The 16012-nt window shown below is 39.8% G+C and overlaps 1 protein-coding gene across 1 annotated transcript in view; it reads left to right on the top strand.

Annotated features, from left to right (window-relative positions):
- Zswim6 (zinc finger SWIM-type containing 6) overlaps positions 1-16012 on the top strand; it is a 163355-nt gene that overhangs the window by 94503 nt on the left and 52840 nt on the right. Inside the window, exon 2 of the mRNA XM_021632755.2 lies at positions 6908-7264. Within this exon, the coding sequence (XP_021488430.2) occupies positions 6908-7264 (357 nt within the window). The remainder of the gene's footprint in view (positions 1-6907; positions 7265-16012) is intronic.

The raw sequence follows: 16012 nt of genomic DNA, 5'->3' as shown, positions 1-16012 counted from the left end.
TATTCCAACAATAGACACTGTATTTCAAGTTAAAACTATTAATAATTGTAGTACGTGTTTATTCAATAATAGTAAGTTTATGTTGATAGAAATCTTTGTTTTTTTAAAAAAAAACTCTTGTAAGTCTCAAAAAAATATTTTACTGAAATGAGTGACATAATTTATGTTTGTGCAAATCTCTCTAGTGTTTGCCCTTAGGAAAATCCAGCTCTTTTCTTTATCTGTCTCTGTTAACAGGAGCCCACATCATGTCAGTCTCTTGAATGCACTCAGGAGAGACACAGTGTAAAAGGTCACTAGTGTCTAGGTATAATTATGAAAGATTTCATTATCATGGTGGCTCTGACAGGCACTTGAGAATGCCAGGGGTGGGGGTGAGGGTGGGGTTAGTATCACATTAAAAATCACCATATTACAACATTTACAAACTTATGGTTACTTTAAAAAAGCTCTGCATAATGGTTTTTTGTTTGTGTTTGTTTCTCTGCATGTGAAATTAACACACTGTTTAATAAGAAGGGGGAAGAGCTGAGATGAACCAAGATATAAGTGACTTAAGTTTTTCAGTTTGTTCCCAAATAACAATGATTCTTCTAGTGTTTTTCCTAGCCACTTGCCTCAAAAGACCTTTGTGATTTCTCTTTATTTTTCAAGCCACCCCATGAGAGCAGCCTCCTCCTCCATAATTCCAGTAGCTTAGAAAAAGAAAGTCTTCTGGATGAAGGGAAAGCATCCACGCCCCTCTGTTTCTCCAGCTGGGATGGGAAGGAAAGGGAAATAAAATTTAATGAGCACTTTTACTATGTGCCAGGTGCTTTACACATGTTATTTCATTTTACTCCCCCAAACAACCTTGCAACACATGTTTCTAGCCACGTACTTGCACAAATAAAGTGAGACTCAAAAGGGCTGAATAATACAGCCAAGGCAGACAGCATTTAAGGAGCAGAACCCGAGTGGGCCAAAGTCTGTATTCCTGGCCTGCAGTGTGCTCCCTGAGTCCTGCTCTTCATGATGAACTTCCTAGTACATTACATCTTGCAGAGGCAAACAAACATTCCTAAGGTGTTTTTTAAATTTTCATGCATATATATCATTATACTTAGTCCTTAACCGCTTCGCTCACAGCTATCCTCCCACTCTCTTCTTGCTGGCCTCCATCTGCCCCTAAAACAAGTGTCCCTTGCTCTCAGATCAGATCTCTTTGGTTACTGTCAGTTTCTTCATTTCCTCCCTTAATATTGCTTAGACACATACACACACACACACACACACACACACACACAATTCTGTATGTATGAGTCAAAACACATACATACAGCTTCTTTCTGAAGCTTTTACTTCATTTACAAATGATCTCCAGTTCCATCTATCCATTTTTTTTTCTGCAAATGCCTTTGTTTGTTTGTTTATTGTTTTTTTAAGACAGGGTTTCTCTGTGTAGCCTTGGTTCTTCTGGAACTCACTCTGTAGACCAGGCTGGCTTCGAACTCAGAGATTCACCTGCTTCTGCCTCCCAAGTGCTGGGATTAAAGGTGTTCACCACCTCCAGGCTGATGTTATTTTATTCTTTAATGGCTAAATAAAATTCAATTCTGTATTTTTACCAACTTTTTCTTTTGCCATTTACCTGTTGATGGACTTGAGGTCAGTTCTTCTTGTCATTTCTATTGTGAATATCACAGAAATAAACATGAGTGTGCAGGTGTCTGTTGTGCTGTGTTGACTTTGGGTATGACCCCAGGAATAGTCTAACTGGGCCATATGGTACTTTGTCTTTGACTTTTGAGGAGCCTTCATACTCTGTCCTGAGGGGCTGCACCAGTTTACATTTCCGCCAGCCATGCACAGAGGTTGCTTTTTCCCACATCTGCCAGCATTTGTTCTGTGTTTTCTTGATGACAGTAATTCTGACTGGGATGAGATATGGGTATTTAAAGCAGTTTCTCTAATCGTATTTCTCTGATGGTTAATGGTGTTTAACACTTGTTCAGTTATTATCATTCATATTCTTTTTTGAGAACTGTCATTTCAGTTCATTAGCCCATTATCAACTGTATTTTTGTTTAGTTTTTGTAGTTCCATAAATATCCTAGCTGTTAATTCCTTGCCTCATGACAGGAAAATTTCCCTATTTCACAAGCTGTTCCTTTCTCACTGGTGGTCACTTCCTCAGCAGAAGTGCTTTAGTTTTGTGTAATCCCATTTGTTATTCCCTAGGATTATTTCTTCTCTGTTGCTTGTCTTAAAGCATTTTCCTCTGGCACTTTCCAAGATTTAGGTCTAAGAACTAAGGTCACCTGTGACTTGCATGACTTTGGACTTTGCCCGAGGAGATGTGTAAAGTGAAGAGAGAATGAAGAAAGGGCAGCCACACATACAACACGTACGGAAGAGCTGAGGCTGGATGGGCCACTCCCTCTGACGGACATGCACCAGCAGTCCATAACTCACAGCATGTGGTGATGTGTACTGCTGTGCAGGGAGGCGAGTTTATTGCATATGGCTGCCGAAGGCTGTGAGTTTATATACATCAAGGTAGGAGGTGGCTTATGTAAAGTAATGTCAGGAGGAGCTTTCTGTGGGGAAGCAGTTTCCGGTAGTACTCATCAGAAAAAGGAAGCTAGGGTTGATATTTTCTCCATCACTGGTTTAAGTAAAGGTCAATCTTCTACAACATTGTGCTTGGACTAGAGGAAGGCTTTGCCCTTTCTCTGCACCTGACCCATGGAAGGCTTTGCCATCCCCATGCTTCTCTGTCCTTGCCCCGACAGAGTTAATGTGAGCAAAGCACATTCACCCAGGCTTCATCCGCTCCCCACAGGAACCTTCAATCCACATTGTGTTGATTGTCAGAGAAGTGGAGTAGTTTCATTATTTGTTGTGTGAGTATCTAGTGTGCCAAGTGCCGTTGGTTAGAGAGGCTGGCTTTTTTCTTGATGTATATTGTTGACATTTAACCCAAATCAGATGACTGTGTGAGCTGATTTCTAGATCTTCTACTCCATTTGTCCATGCATCTTTTTCTAGTGTCATACAGTTTTTGTTACTTGGCTCAGTAGTATGACCTGAAGTCTTCAGCTGAAGTAAAAATACTATAAGAGCTGGGCTGGGGTGGCTCACGCTTTTAATCCAGCGCTTGGAGGCAGAGGCAGGCAGATCTCTGAATTCCAGGCCAGAGTTCTAGGACAGCTAAAGAAAAACCTTGAAAAACAGAGAAATCTTGCCTTGAAAAAGAAAATAAAAAACCAAACCAAAACAACAAAAATAACCAACCGACAAACTATTAGAAAGAAAACCCAGGGAAACAAAGTGGATAAAAGAGAATGATGAGGGGAAGAAGGAAAAAGATTACAATGCTGAAAAATAACACGCAAAATTAGATGAACGAGTGAAGGGAAATAAAAGTACGAACAATAAAAAAAGTACGAACAAAATCTTAAGTTGCATGTTTAGCATACAATGAAGTGAAAATAATACTAAAAGTACAATAAAAAAAGAGAGGAAGTGTTGGAGTTGCTTCTTTCTTGAAAATTGGAGATTTACATATGTATGTGGTGTGAGTTCAATTTGCTGTCTGTGTACAGTGTGAGGGGTCCATTTGTCAGATGTGTGTGGCATGAGGAGTGTCGCTTGCTAGGTGTGTGAAGCATGAAGAAGGGTCTGACCTGAGAAGTTTTTGTCTTTCGTAGCTTTATGCTGGTGCAGAGAGAGTATAAGACACACCTGCCACTTTTTTTCCCCTCTCTACTAAGGGTCTTGGCTTTTTCAAATGTGGACTAGGCATGTTCCCCCACCCACTCATTGTGGTTATGCTAGTTAGCTTTTCTTTTCCACTGTTGCTGTTTGAATGTAGAATTTTGTCAGTTTTGTTCTTTTTCTCTGATCTTTTGTCTGCTCGTTTCAGTCTCTTAGTGATGCCTTACATTGTGTTTTCTGTTTCCTCCCTGTACCCTGTAATTTCTTCACGTTTAGTTATTTGAAAATATTTCACAGATAGTACAGGATTACCCTCCTTTCTCTACTCAAGGCTTGTTCTAAAGCAGAGTCATTGTGGTTGGTCTGAGCTGCAGGAGAACAAAATCTGTTCTTAGAAGTTGTCTTGTTTCAGTTCACTCAGCACCTAAGTGATACCCACAGAGGAGAAATGGAGGGTGAGGATGTCTTCAGCCCTCTTGGTGTGGTGGAGGGACACGTGGCTTTCTTTTCTAACACTGCTCCTGAAATGAGCAGGAGGGATGTCTCCCTGTGTCCTGGGCTCCGTTGGGTAGGGTGGCAGGGCCTGAGCCAACCAACATTAGATTATTACCCTTTAGAAGTGTTTCCATTAGAGAAGGCTGGGAATTTTAAAGGAATTTGAGGACTTAAAAGATGATGTTAAAATTAGGGGGCTGGGGAGAACATTTATGAAATACCATACCTGTGATGAGCTCTTAATGAAATTTTGTGACGTTTTGTATTTTGTGAACTCATAGCTTTTGGATTACGTTGTTTTGGAGGTTAAATTATTTTAAAGTTGACTTAAAAATGTGAATAGAAGAATAATCAGTTTCCTGTGGCAGTTGGATAATACAGGACACTGACAGTGCCACATGGATTCAGTATGCCCCTTTCTAACTTGTAGTGTGCAACTTACATGAAAAAGATTGTTTTTGTACTGGCTGTTTGCACACTTCATCAGTTTTCTTAAGGACCTTTTTTCTTTAATAATAGAGTACCTATTTTATTACCTTGTTGATGCTTGATTATGCTGATGAGTGTGTGTGTGTGTGTGTGTGTGTGCGCGCGCCCCTTACACTTGGTGCTGAAGATTGATCTCAGGGCCTGGAACATGCTAGGAATGTTCTATCCCCCCAGCCCTCAGTCTGTTTACTGCCCAGTCTTGCTCTTTTGATCCCTCAGTCATGGGCTTTGCCCCTGTTGGAATTCTGCAATATCATTTTGATGGAGGGACAAAGTCTCATGTGGTGGACAAGAAGAAAGGTGATTATGTTAAGTGGGAAGATATGCATTTTATACATGGTCAATTTACAACTCTACATGCTGTGGTATCTTGGCTTCCATACATGCAAATATGTGACATGTAGAAACAATCTTAATATGGTTGAGGCCTTCCTTCTGATTCACACCTTTATTTATTTTTGTCTTATTTCTGCCCATCCATACATTTTTTTATTATTACATATAGTTTATCTGGTATGTACTGATGAAGGCAAGATTAATTTTTTTTTTATTTTTGACATTTTTCTCAGGTGACTTGGGTTTATGTATTAATTTTTAATGGGTAAAAACATAAGAATGAAGAGAAAATTTTCTATGTACCATTTCTCTAATTAATTGTGCCTTTTTTCCTTAGAGAAGTCTTGATTAGAGGGATAGAGGTTTAAACTAGAATGTCTGTTTTTAAGTGGATTATATTTATGGGGAAAAACCCAAATAACTATTATATGACAATTTTCAAACTTTACTATTGTGAAACAATAATTTGTGTTTATGGAATACCCTTTTAAAAATTGTTTTATTTGGTTAAAAAAATCGTTACATTTATCTTGTCAAAATGAAATTACCTCCCTCCAGGAAGTTTCTGTTCTTTGGCGTAGTGGTCTGAGTGACTCAAGTGGGGCCCTGACGGCCTATTATTAATTGTTGGTGGTGTCTGCCAGTCACTTCCAAGACACATGCAGCACTTCTCCAGTTTCCATGTGGTCTGTGAAGGGGAACCAGAAGGCCAAGAGATGAGGGAGGGCTTCATTATTTAGCACTCAAGTTTCTGTCAAGCATTTGAAATCATGATGTAAATCTGAGCCCTTTAAGCTCCCAAAGGGATCTCCTTCAGGTTTATCCCTCATCAATGAATGTGGCTTTTGGGGTAAGTGGCTGGCCAAATGGATGTTTATCCCTTGCCTCTCCTCATCCCCCCCAAACTTCAGGGTAGCTTTCCTATGCATTTAGGGAAAAGTATAGGTTTGTTTACCAGCCAAGTAGTAACAAATACAGTGGTTGTTGGAGGCATTTGCAGTTGGCTAGCTAGAACTCTCCAAGGGCAAATGGCCTGCTCAGTGGGTCAGGCATTGTACTTCTGGATCATTGTAAGCAGTGTCCAGCTGGCCATTGTTGATGGAACACATAGAAGATCCCTGTCTGGTTCTAACCTGAAGGTGCATTGCCTCCAATGCCTCTTTCTTATTGGTGATATCGCATTGTGTGGGGGGGTTTACATGTATCTAAGCTTTCCTCTCTGCTAGGTTAAGATGTCACCACAAGAGTTACTCAGAGTGATACATGAACAGCTTCTGTAGGGTTTACAGCTCTCCCTGTAGTTGCTGTTAATGGATACTGCGATTGGGGGAGGGGGACATATATATGTGTATGTGTACACACACATATATTTATCTACATATACATGTATGATGGAAAAGTAGTACATTAAGAAGTTTCTGTGAAAAGGACCTCCTCTCCCTTTGCAGTGTTGATTGGTAGCTTCATGCAGACTAGAACAAATGAGAAGGGAGGGGACAGTTTGGCTGAGAATAAAAGCTCAGTAAGCCAGGTGACTTATACTTTAAATTTTACACATATGAGAGGGAGGACCACAGTGTTCCTCTGATCTGGACCTTGGTCGTGAATCTCACCGGTACAGTAATGATGCTGTGAAGTAACTGCTTTCTGTAGGTGTGATCAAGATGCACTTCAATCAGTGTTTTAATTTTGCTTTGCCAGGTACCCAGGTGCCATTGATTAACATTTGTCTTTTCAGCCCTGTTAGAAAAATTGGTGGTATTATTAGCTTGAATATTTCCACTTGTTTTTTCTTCTCTGTGCTGTCCAGAGCCACCTGTTTATATGAGTTAGGACTTGCCATAGCATCTGAGTGCAGAAGCTGAATTCTCTCTTTCTTGTCACCTAGGTTTCCACTTGAGCGGCACAGTGACAGAACCTGCAATACAATCGGAGCCAGAAACCGTTTGCAACGTGGCCATCAGCTTTGATCGTTGCAAGATTACCTCAGTGACCTGCAGCTGTGGAAACAAGGACATATTTTATTGTGCCCATGTTGTGGCACTGTCTTTATACCGCATTCGCAAGCCAGATCAGGTCAAACTGCATCTTCCCATTTCAGAGACTCTCTTTCAGATGAACAGAGACCAGCTACAGAAGTTTGTTCAGTATTTGATCACAGTGCACCACACAGAAGTCTTGCCAACTGCTCAGAAGTTAGCAGATGAAATTCTTTCCCAGAATTCAGAAATCAACCAAGTTCACGGTGAGTATGACAGATGATGTAATTTTTCTCTAGATTTTTTTATTTATCTGTTCAATTATGCATAAAATGAATTAAGTGTGAAAATTAGGTCATCGATAATGCTCTTTGATAGAGAGTAACTTAGTTTTATATCCTACAACATTTCTTTTGAAGTATTTTGTGCTAGAAGGCCAGCTCTTTGGGGGAAAGCTAGGAAATGGGGTCTCGTTAGGTGTGGCTCAGGCTTGCCTTGAACTCAAACTTGTCCTTCCTCAGCCTCCTGCCTCTGCCTCCACCCTCCCTGGTATTACATGCATGCCATAGCACATCTGACAGTAGCAACCCTGTTATGCTCAGAAAAATCTCTTGTGTCTTATACTTCATCTGGTTTAGTAACATTTTTATTTAATATTAGATATTAGTTTTACAAAACACTTGTCGTTTAATTTATACCTTTTAGCAAATGAATATGCACATATTTTAATTTTTCACTTAACATTTACTTTCTAGTGCAGGAAAATTTTTTGTGAGGTACCTCATAAAAGAAAGTAAACTTAGAAAGATATTACAACTGATTTAGAGTTTGTTATATGTAATGTAGAGTTAAAACCAAAACAGTTTTTCTTTTAACTCAAAGAATATGTGGAACAGTTCAGAAATATATCCACGAACATTTTTTTCCTTACAATATACTAATAAATTATAAATAATACTAGCCTGAGGAGATGGCTTAGCCCCTAAAAGTGCTAGCCTTGCAAGCAAGAAGACTTAAATTGTACTCCCAGAATCCATGTTTAAAAAGCCAAGCATGATAGCACACTTGTAATCAGTGTGCTGGGGAGGCAAAGGCAGGAGGATCTTTGGGGCTTGCTGTTTAGCCTGCCTTGTCTACTCACCAAGTTTCAGGTCAGTGAGAGAGACTGCCTCAAAAACAAACATACACACACAAACAAACAAAAAACCCTGGTTCCTAGCACCTGAGGAATAACAACTGTGGTTTCCATGGGTATGGCACATTTAGAAATAAGTAAGTAATTAAAAATACATTGAGGAAAGTATCACAGTCTTGGCTAAAGGACTTGATATTAAGTTTATTTTATTATATAATATAAATTTATATGATATATTATTTTGAGGTATAGAACAAGTCATCCAACCTTATTCCTTTAGTTTTCTCAGTCGTTAGCTCATAGCACAGGTAGAGATGTTTATGGAAAACAGTGTTACATCATTTAAAACTGACATGCCACTCTCTCTATAAAGTCTGCATATAGTCAACAAGCACATCAAACCAGCACCTAGGCCAAGCAGAAGGCAGTCTGAGCTGCCCCGCTCCCACGGGTTCCCCCTGATTTGTTCTGTAATCACTCCTTGGGAGGTGGAAGCATTCTTTCATTATTAAATGCTATCTTAGCTTGATCTGTGTTTAAACTCTATATATCATACAATATGATTTCTTTACATCTTACTTAAATTCTTAATAGTAGAATTTGTCCTTGTTTCATGTGTAATTCATTTGTTGTCATTTATCAGACGTTTTCCTGTTCATGCAGGGAAATACAGTATGATCCACAATACATATAAATGTAAATTCAAAAAATAAAAGGCAAAATAATTTTAATACCATTTTCTGATTCATCTAATATTGGTTCAACAAAATATTTATATAGTTTATATTTTTTAGATCACTATCACCCTCATTTTCAGATTTTTGCTATTTTATAAGTAAAATTCAGTATATTTCTCTCAATAAATCCATAAGATTTGATACTGTTGTGATATGTTGTAAAATAACAAGCAATTTCAATAGCTCAAAATGTTAAGTTTATGTGTCATGATGCTGTAAATAGTGCGTGTGTGCACGCGTGCACTGGTGTGTGTGTGTGTGTGTGTATGTGAGCTGGCAAGATATTTCTTCTCAATTAATTTGGTGCCTGTCTTTATCCTTACAACACCCCAAATCACACGAGATTCACCTCCAAGTCTGTAGCCATGTGTGGCTGGTGATACCAGACAGCATTGCATTACTGTGTAGTATTCTGGGTGTGAGAATGCCACTATTTATTTTCCATTCCACTGTTGATGGGCCTTGTTTACAGTAGAGCTGTTATGAACATTTTCTCAGAAATCTTCTGGTACTGTATAATACATGGTTTTATGTTAGAGGCAAATTCATGCAGTCACGTTTCTTGCGGTGCTCCCCATGTCAGGCTCCGCTTTGTTGAGAAGCTGATGTGAGGGGTGTGGAGCTCCTCGCTTGGAAGCGGCCACCCCTGTTAAATAGCAGGAGCATTAACAACTGCTGCAGAAGCGCCTCCGGCCCACAGACGGCACTGGCACTCAAGAGCTGCTCAAGTAGGCTTCTCCCTACTTACTCACCTCTTGCTGCCTTGTGAAAATTCACACCAGCCAACAGTCATCACAGAGATTTCTCGGGGAGCAGTGGTTCTCAGCGTGTGGGTCGCAGCCCCTTGGGATCTCGTATCAGATATTACAATTCATAACTGTAGCAAAATTACAGTTATGAAGTAGCAATGAAATAATTTTATGGTTGGGGCCACCACAACATGAGGAACCATTAAAGAGTTGCAGCATTAGGAATGTTAAGAACCACTGATTTAGGGCTTCATAAAGTTTTCAGCGGACATTGACAAATAGGAAGTAGTTCTTTTTTCTGTTTTATTTTTTCTTAGTTCAAATAGCCCATTAAAGTCACTTTGTTCTCTGAATTTTATAGTTTAACTGAAGGTCCTATTAATAATTACGTATTTTACTTACATATTTATATTCTAATTATATATGCATTTGTCTTGCTTTGAAGGTTAACAGGTCCCAAAGTTTCTTATCTAAAAGATTTTTTTTAGTCCATTACTATGTTGAAATTGTATTCCTAATAAAATAATGTAAACTGTGATTGCTTGCAGGACTGCGTTCACATGACATTTGTTTCAGAATTTCTGATATCAAAGCAGCAGTGTTTAAGAGGGAACTATGATGAGCACTGCAGGCTAGCATGGAGTCTGATTTTCAGAGCTTGTGTATGAGAACTGCTACCTGAGAGCCGAGAACCTGAGTGGTGGTCACTACCAGCCTTCTCGCTACTAATTTCTTGTTGGATTTAGGCCTGGAAGTGGGCCATTTAGAGAAGCTGTGTACTGCCTTCCACTCTGGTATGATAGTGGTCCACAGGGGTGGGAAACAGGCCCTGGCCTAAGTTCCTGGGAGGGCCTGACTTGAACTGTTAGATTGATGACGTGGCAGAGGGTGCGACTAAACGTGCTGCAGTTGTCTGACCGTGTGTCCGCACCTGCCTTCAAACGTCTGCATAAAAATTCTTTCTTTGAAATTAAATCCATTTTCTTGTGTGATTTGGGCTGTATTTTTTTTTTTTTCATTTGAGAAAAATAACTTGAACACGAATTTAGGGGTGACCTAATTTTTCTCTAAAGAGAAGTACTGCTTTTAACTAAGAGATAAATAGGGCTAGCATAGGATTTTGACTTAATGATTTTAGTCAGCTGCATGATGACATAGTTTAGCCTATCTGCATTTTTTTGAAAGAAAAGTATGCTTCAACTCATAATTAACTGCAAACATTTTTGTTATAGTCTTTCCCATTTCCTTCTGAATTTACTTAATAATTCTTTTTTATTTTTTATTATTTATTACAATTAATTCACTTTGTATCCTGGCCATAGCCCCTCTTCTGCTGTCTTCTCCCAGTTCCACCAGCCTCTCTCTTCTCTCCTAAAATTCTTTTTTTTTTTATAATTATTTTTGAAAATACTTTTATCTTGAGGAATTAAACATTTTGTCTTATTCCTGTTATTTCTTACTTGAATTGCAAGTGTGCAGTCGGGTGGAGCTTCATCCAGCCACGCCCAGCGCAGGCAGTGTGAACACAGATGGAGTGTGGGTGCTATGTGTCAAATAGTAGTACTTGCCCGGTCTTTTTCATTTCATTGTGTTTCATACACTTTCCTACATGGCTTTATGATAAAAATTAATCATTGTATGCTCAAAGTGGCTGCGTGGTATTTAATGTTAATATCCTACGAAGGAGATTGTGGTTGTGTAGTTTTTTGATTTTTTTTTTTTTTAAAAACTGTTTGCTTTTATCTTTCTGTCCTAATACAGCTTTCTACCTTTGTTGTTTTTTAAACTAGAGAGTAGTGTCTTTTCTAAGTACTTACCAGTAGATGAACTGAGTTTCTAGTGCCACCGCCACTCTCTTATCTTACCTGTGTGACCTCGTGCTTCCCTGGCTTTGTTTCCTATTAAAGGAGATGCACTAGTCAGATGTGATGGTGTGTGCTGTAATCTCCGTTCTCGAGGGAAGCAGAAGCCCAACTACAGCTTTGAGGCCAGCCTGGTTTGTGTGTGTAGCAACACCCCATCTCAAAGCACACCCACAAAGAAGATGGCATTCTAAATTGGCAGATTGTGGCATAGGAAAGAATATTGAACTTGAACACTTAACACACCAGGATTGTTGCTGACATTGTTGCCTCATGGGTGGAGCACATTTTTCTCTTGTACTTAAAATGTTCATCCTCCTCTATGATAGCTTTAGAAAAGAAATGATGATATAGACATAATAATAATGATAATAATAATAATAATAATAATAATAATAATATATTCTGCCGTATCTTGTTGGGACAGTCATACCATAGTTTGAGAAGAGGACGAAGGCTTGGCAAAATGGTTCCTCGGCTAGAGGTCTTGCCGCCAAGCCTGACTGCCTGGGTGTAATCCCTGGAACCTCCGTAGGTGGAAAGAGAACTGATTCCCACAGGCTGTAGTCTGACCTCCAACATGCATCAAGTCCCCTCCTGCATAGTAAATCAAGAATAGTAATGAAAATGAAAAAAAGTTAGAGGTAGTCTTTGCTTTCCTCAGACTCTCTGACATCCAATTCCCCCTCTCCCCCCACTTCATGTTTTTTTTTTTTTTTTTTTTTAATTACTGACCACCCCGAGAGGTACCTTGTACTGGACAAACTACAACAAAGGAACAGGTTACAGGGAAACTGCTACTGACCTTGACCTTGAGTGAAAGGAGGTCATTTAGTGACCCTTTCAAGCCCAGGTTCTGGGCCAGTTTCCCAAAGTAGGCCAGTGCTCTTGTATGTGCCCCATTACCATCTCAGTCCGTGCAGTACCAAGGACATTCACTATGTCACCTAAGGGTCGACATGACATCTAATAGCCCATTCAGCTGACACATCTGCAGACGCCCAGAAGACAGCGAGGATCTATGCTTAAAGTCTAAGCTCCTGTTGGTTCTCCCAGGTGTGCTTTTGATACTATTGCATTTCTTTTTAAAAATAATTTTATTATTATTTTTATTTATTTTTTAAACTTTTTTATTTTTATTATTAGTTACATTTTATTAACTCTGTATCCCAGCTGTATCCCGATCCCTCATTCCCTCCCAATCCCACCCTTTCTCCCTCATCTCCTCCCTGCCTTTTTCCAAGTCCACTGATATGGGAGGGCCTCCTCCCCTTTCATCTGACCCTGTTTTATCAGGTATCTTCAGGACTGGCTGCAAAGTCCTCCTCTGTGGCCTAGCAGGGCTGCTCCTCCCTTGGTGGAGCGGGGGGGGGGGGGGTGTCAAAGAGCCAGCCATTGAGTTCCTGTCAGAAATAGTCCCTGTTCCCCTTTCTAGGAAAACCCACTTGGTCACTGATCTGCCACGGGCTACATCAGAGCAGGGGTTCTAGGTTATATCCATACATGGTCCTTGGTTGGAGAAACAGTCTCATATAAGACCCTTGTGCCCAGATATATTTGATCCTTGTGGAGCTCCTGTCCTCTCAATGTCATACTAATCCCCCATCTTTCATATGATTCCTTGCACTCTGCTGACGGTTAAATAGATTTTTTTTATACAATATTTTTATCATGGTTTGTTTTTATAAAACTAAGACTGTAAATCCATCTTGCCTGTCTTTCTTTAATTTAGCCTTTAAATACTACTTTGTCTTAGTTGTTTTATGTGTCAATCTGTGTAAGCCGCCGTGTTACTACCAAACAAGTCTACACACATGTTCCCTTTTCATTTAACTGTAAACATGGAAACTCATGCCCTATGTATGTGGTACCATTCCTATGAACACAAATGTAGTAAGTACCTCTTCATTTTTTAATTAATTAATTACAATTTATTTACTGTATCCCAGCTTGCAGCCTTCTCCCTCTTCCCCCCCAATGCCCCTGCCCTAGTCCACTGATAGGGGAGGTCCTCCTCCCCTTCTATCTGACCCTAGCCTATTAGGTCTCATCAGAACTGGCTGCATTGTCTGGGGGAGGTAATCAAAGAGCTAGCCACTGAGTTCATGTCAGAGACAGCCCCTGCTCCCCTTCATTTTAAAAACAATCTCTTTTTTAAAATTCTGTCTTGTTCTTAGTAGGAAATTGATGATTTATTCTGTAAACACGTTTCAAATCCACAGGTGAGTGAGAGTTGGCATCACCTGATGCAGACTGCATATCACAATTGTCTTCCGTTTGTTTCCCCGTAGGAGGTCATGTTCATCGTAATTGGACCTGCTTTAGCAAATAGCCTTTAAGAGCATCCTACGGTGGTATGAGCATCCTAGGGGGGTTATTTGATTAATACTAAGCTGTCTTTATTGTGGAGCACTCTACTGTTGGCTTTGGCACAGTCAGTGTATGATCTACATACTGGTGGTCAAAATAATTAATAAATATGTTGCACAGCAGAGAAAGTTGTTCTAACTACGTGCTCTCAAAAAGACAGTAAAGTGAAACCTAAAGAAAGCTCTTAAGAGTGGATTTTGAAAAAAATCATAGTAGTCACAGAAATATATGTGGATAAAAAGATAAGTCCTCATTGGTTCCTGCTTCTAGAACCAGTGTCCCAGCAAAGCACCCCCCAGCAGACAAAATTGTCTATGCCCTATGAAATAGTTTTTCTTCATGAACACACACACACACACACACACACACACATATATATATATATACATGTGAACATACAATTTGAAATGCAGTTTTAAGAGAAAAAATAAAACCAGTTAAAAACTGCATGTATTGTTTCCTTTTGGGGGAGGGAGACAGGCCAAATAGGTACAACTATCCTCCTTAGTTTCAGTGTTGTAAATTGTGCACTAGTCCCTGGAATGCAAACGTTTAATCATTCCCCTCGTGGGTGAACTGAAAGGAGTGTTCTCCAGCTTCCCTACGTAGAAGTGTTGCTGTGAGGACCGTCACGTGGTATGTGAGTTCATTAGCTCTGACCAGTCTCCTTCTCTGTTCTCTCTCCTTTAGGTGACCCGTTGGCTAGATAAGCTGGTTGTTCTCATCGCCCACAAATGGCTTTCTTATGCCTCCCTCTGTAGCCTGTTCAGTATATAATAAGAGTTTTTGTCTTTGCAGTCTGAATTATCTGAGTTAGAGTCCAGCTTCTGGCCCCCAGTGCTTTCAAGCCTAGTTATGGGCAGGTGATCTTATTAGGCCTCAGTTTTCTCATTCATACAAGGTGAACAGTACTAAGTACCTATTCCATAAGATGGGGAAAGTTAAGAGAGTAACAATACCAAATCCTTTTATCACCGACACTGTTCTGTGAAAGTTGAGCCGCATCTGTAGGCCATAGGGGTCAGTAGTAATAACAGAGGAAACTATTTGTAGACTGTTTTGTCTGTCCATTGTTTTCTTTGTTTGTTGTTTGTTGTTTTTTGGGGGGTAGGGGAGACAGTGCAACCACACCAAGCTCACAAGCCAGCATTTTAAAGCATAATTTAAAATAAGCAGAGCAGACTACTGCTAGATCTTGCAAGTATAATAGTAAAGTCCTTTCTAATAAAGCTCAGGAGTTTGATATAAAAACAAAACCTAACCCAGGAGCAGAAAGACACACATGGTATATACTCACTTATATAGTCCTATAAGATAGGATAAATATACTAAAATATGTGCACCTAAAGAAGATAAACTAGAAAGGACCTAGGGGTAAGATGATCAGTCCTCACTTAGAAAGACAAATGGGATGGAAATGGAAAGTAGGAGAAAACAAGAAACAGGGCAGGAGCCTACCACAGAGGGCATCTGAAAGACTCTACCTAGCAGTGTATCAAAGCAGATGCTGAGATTCATAACCAAACCTTTGGTAGAGTGCAGGGAATCATATGATAAAAGGGGAAGTTAGTATGACCGAGAGAGGACAGAAGCTCTACAAGGACATAATATATCAGGGCACGGGGGTCCTCTATGAGACTGTTTTTTCAACCAAGGACCATGTATGGATATAACCTAGAACCCCTGCTCAGATGTAGCCCATGGTAGCTCAATATCCAAGTGGGTACCCTAGTAAGGGGAACAGAAAGTATTTCTGACATGAATTCAATGACTGGCTCCTTTACCTCCCCCCACCCCCCTGAGGGAGGAACAGCCTTGCTAGGCTGCAGAGGAGGACATTGCAGCCAGTCCTGAAGATACCTGATAAGCTAGGGTCAGATAGAAGGGGAGGAGCACCTCCCCTTGCAGTGGGCTTGGAAAGGGACAGGGAGGAGATGAGGGAGGGAGGGTGGGATTGGGAAGGAATGAGGAAGGGGGCTAGGGCTGGGATACAAAATAAATAACCTGTGATTAATATTTAAAAAAATAAAAATTAATATAAAAAAACACATTTGTAAAAAAGAAAACCTGAGAACTTGGCATAAATATTTATATTTGTGTACCAAGTAATTGTTTGCACATTTTATCAAATAAATAATGGAAAATGACTTACCTGTGACTA

Source organism: Meriones unguiculatus, chromosome 6 (genome assembly GCF_030254825.1).
Source record: "Meriones unguiculatus strain TT.TT164.6M chromosome 6, Bangor_MerUng_6.1, whole genome shotgun sequence".
NCBI classification, from domain to species: Eukaryota; Metazoa; Chordata; class Mammalia; order Rodentia; family Muridae; genus Meriones; species Meriones unguiculatus.
Note: the sequence above shows the minus strand (reverse complement) of the source record. Positions and strands in the feature narration are given on the sequence as shown.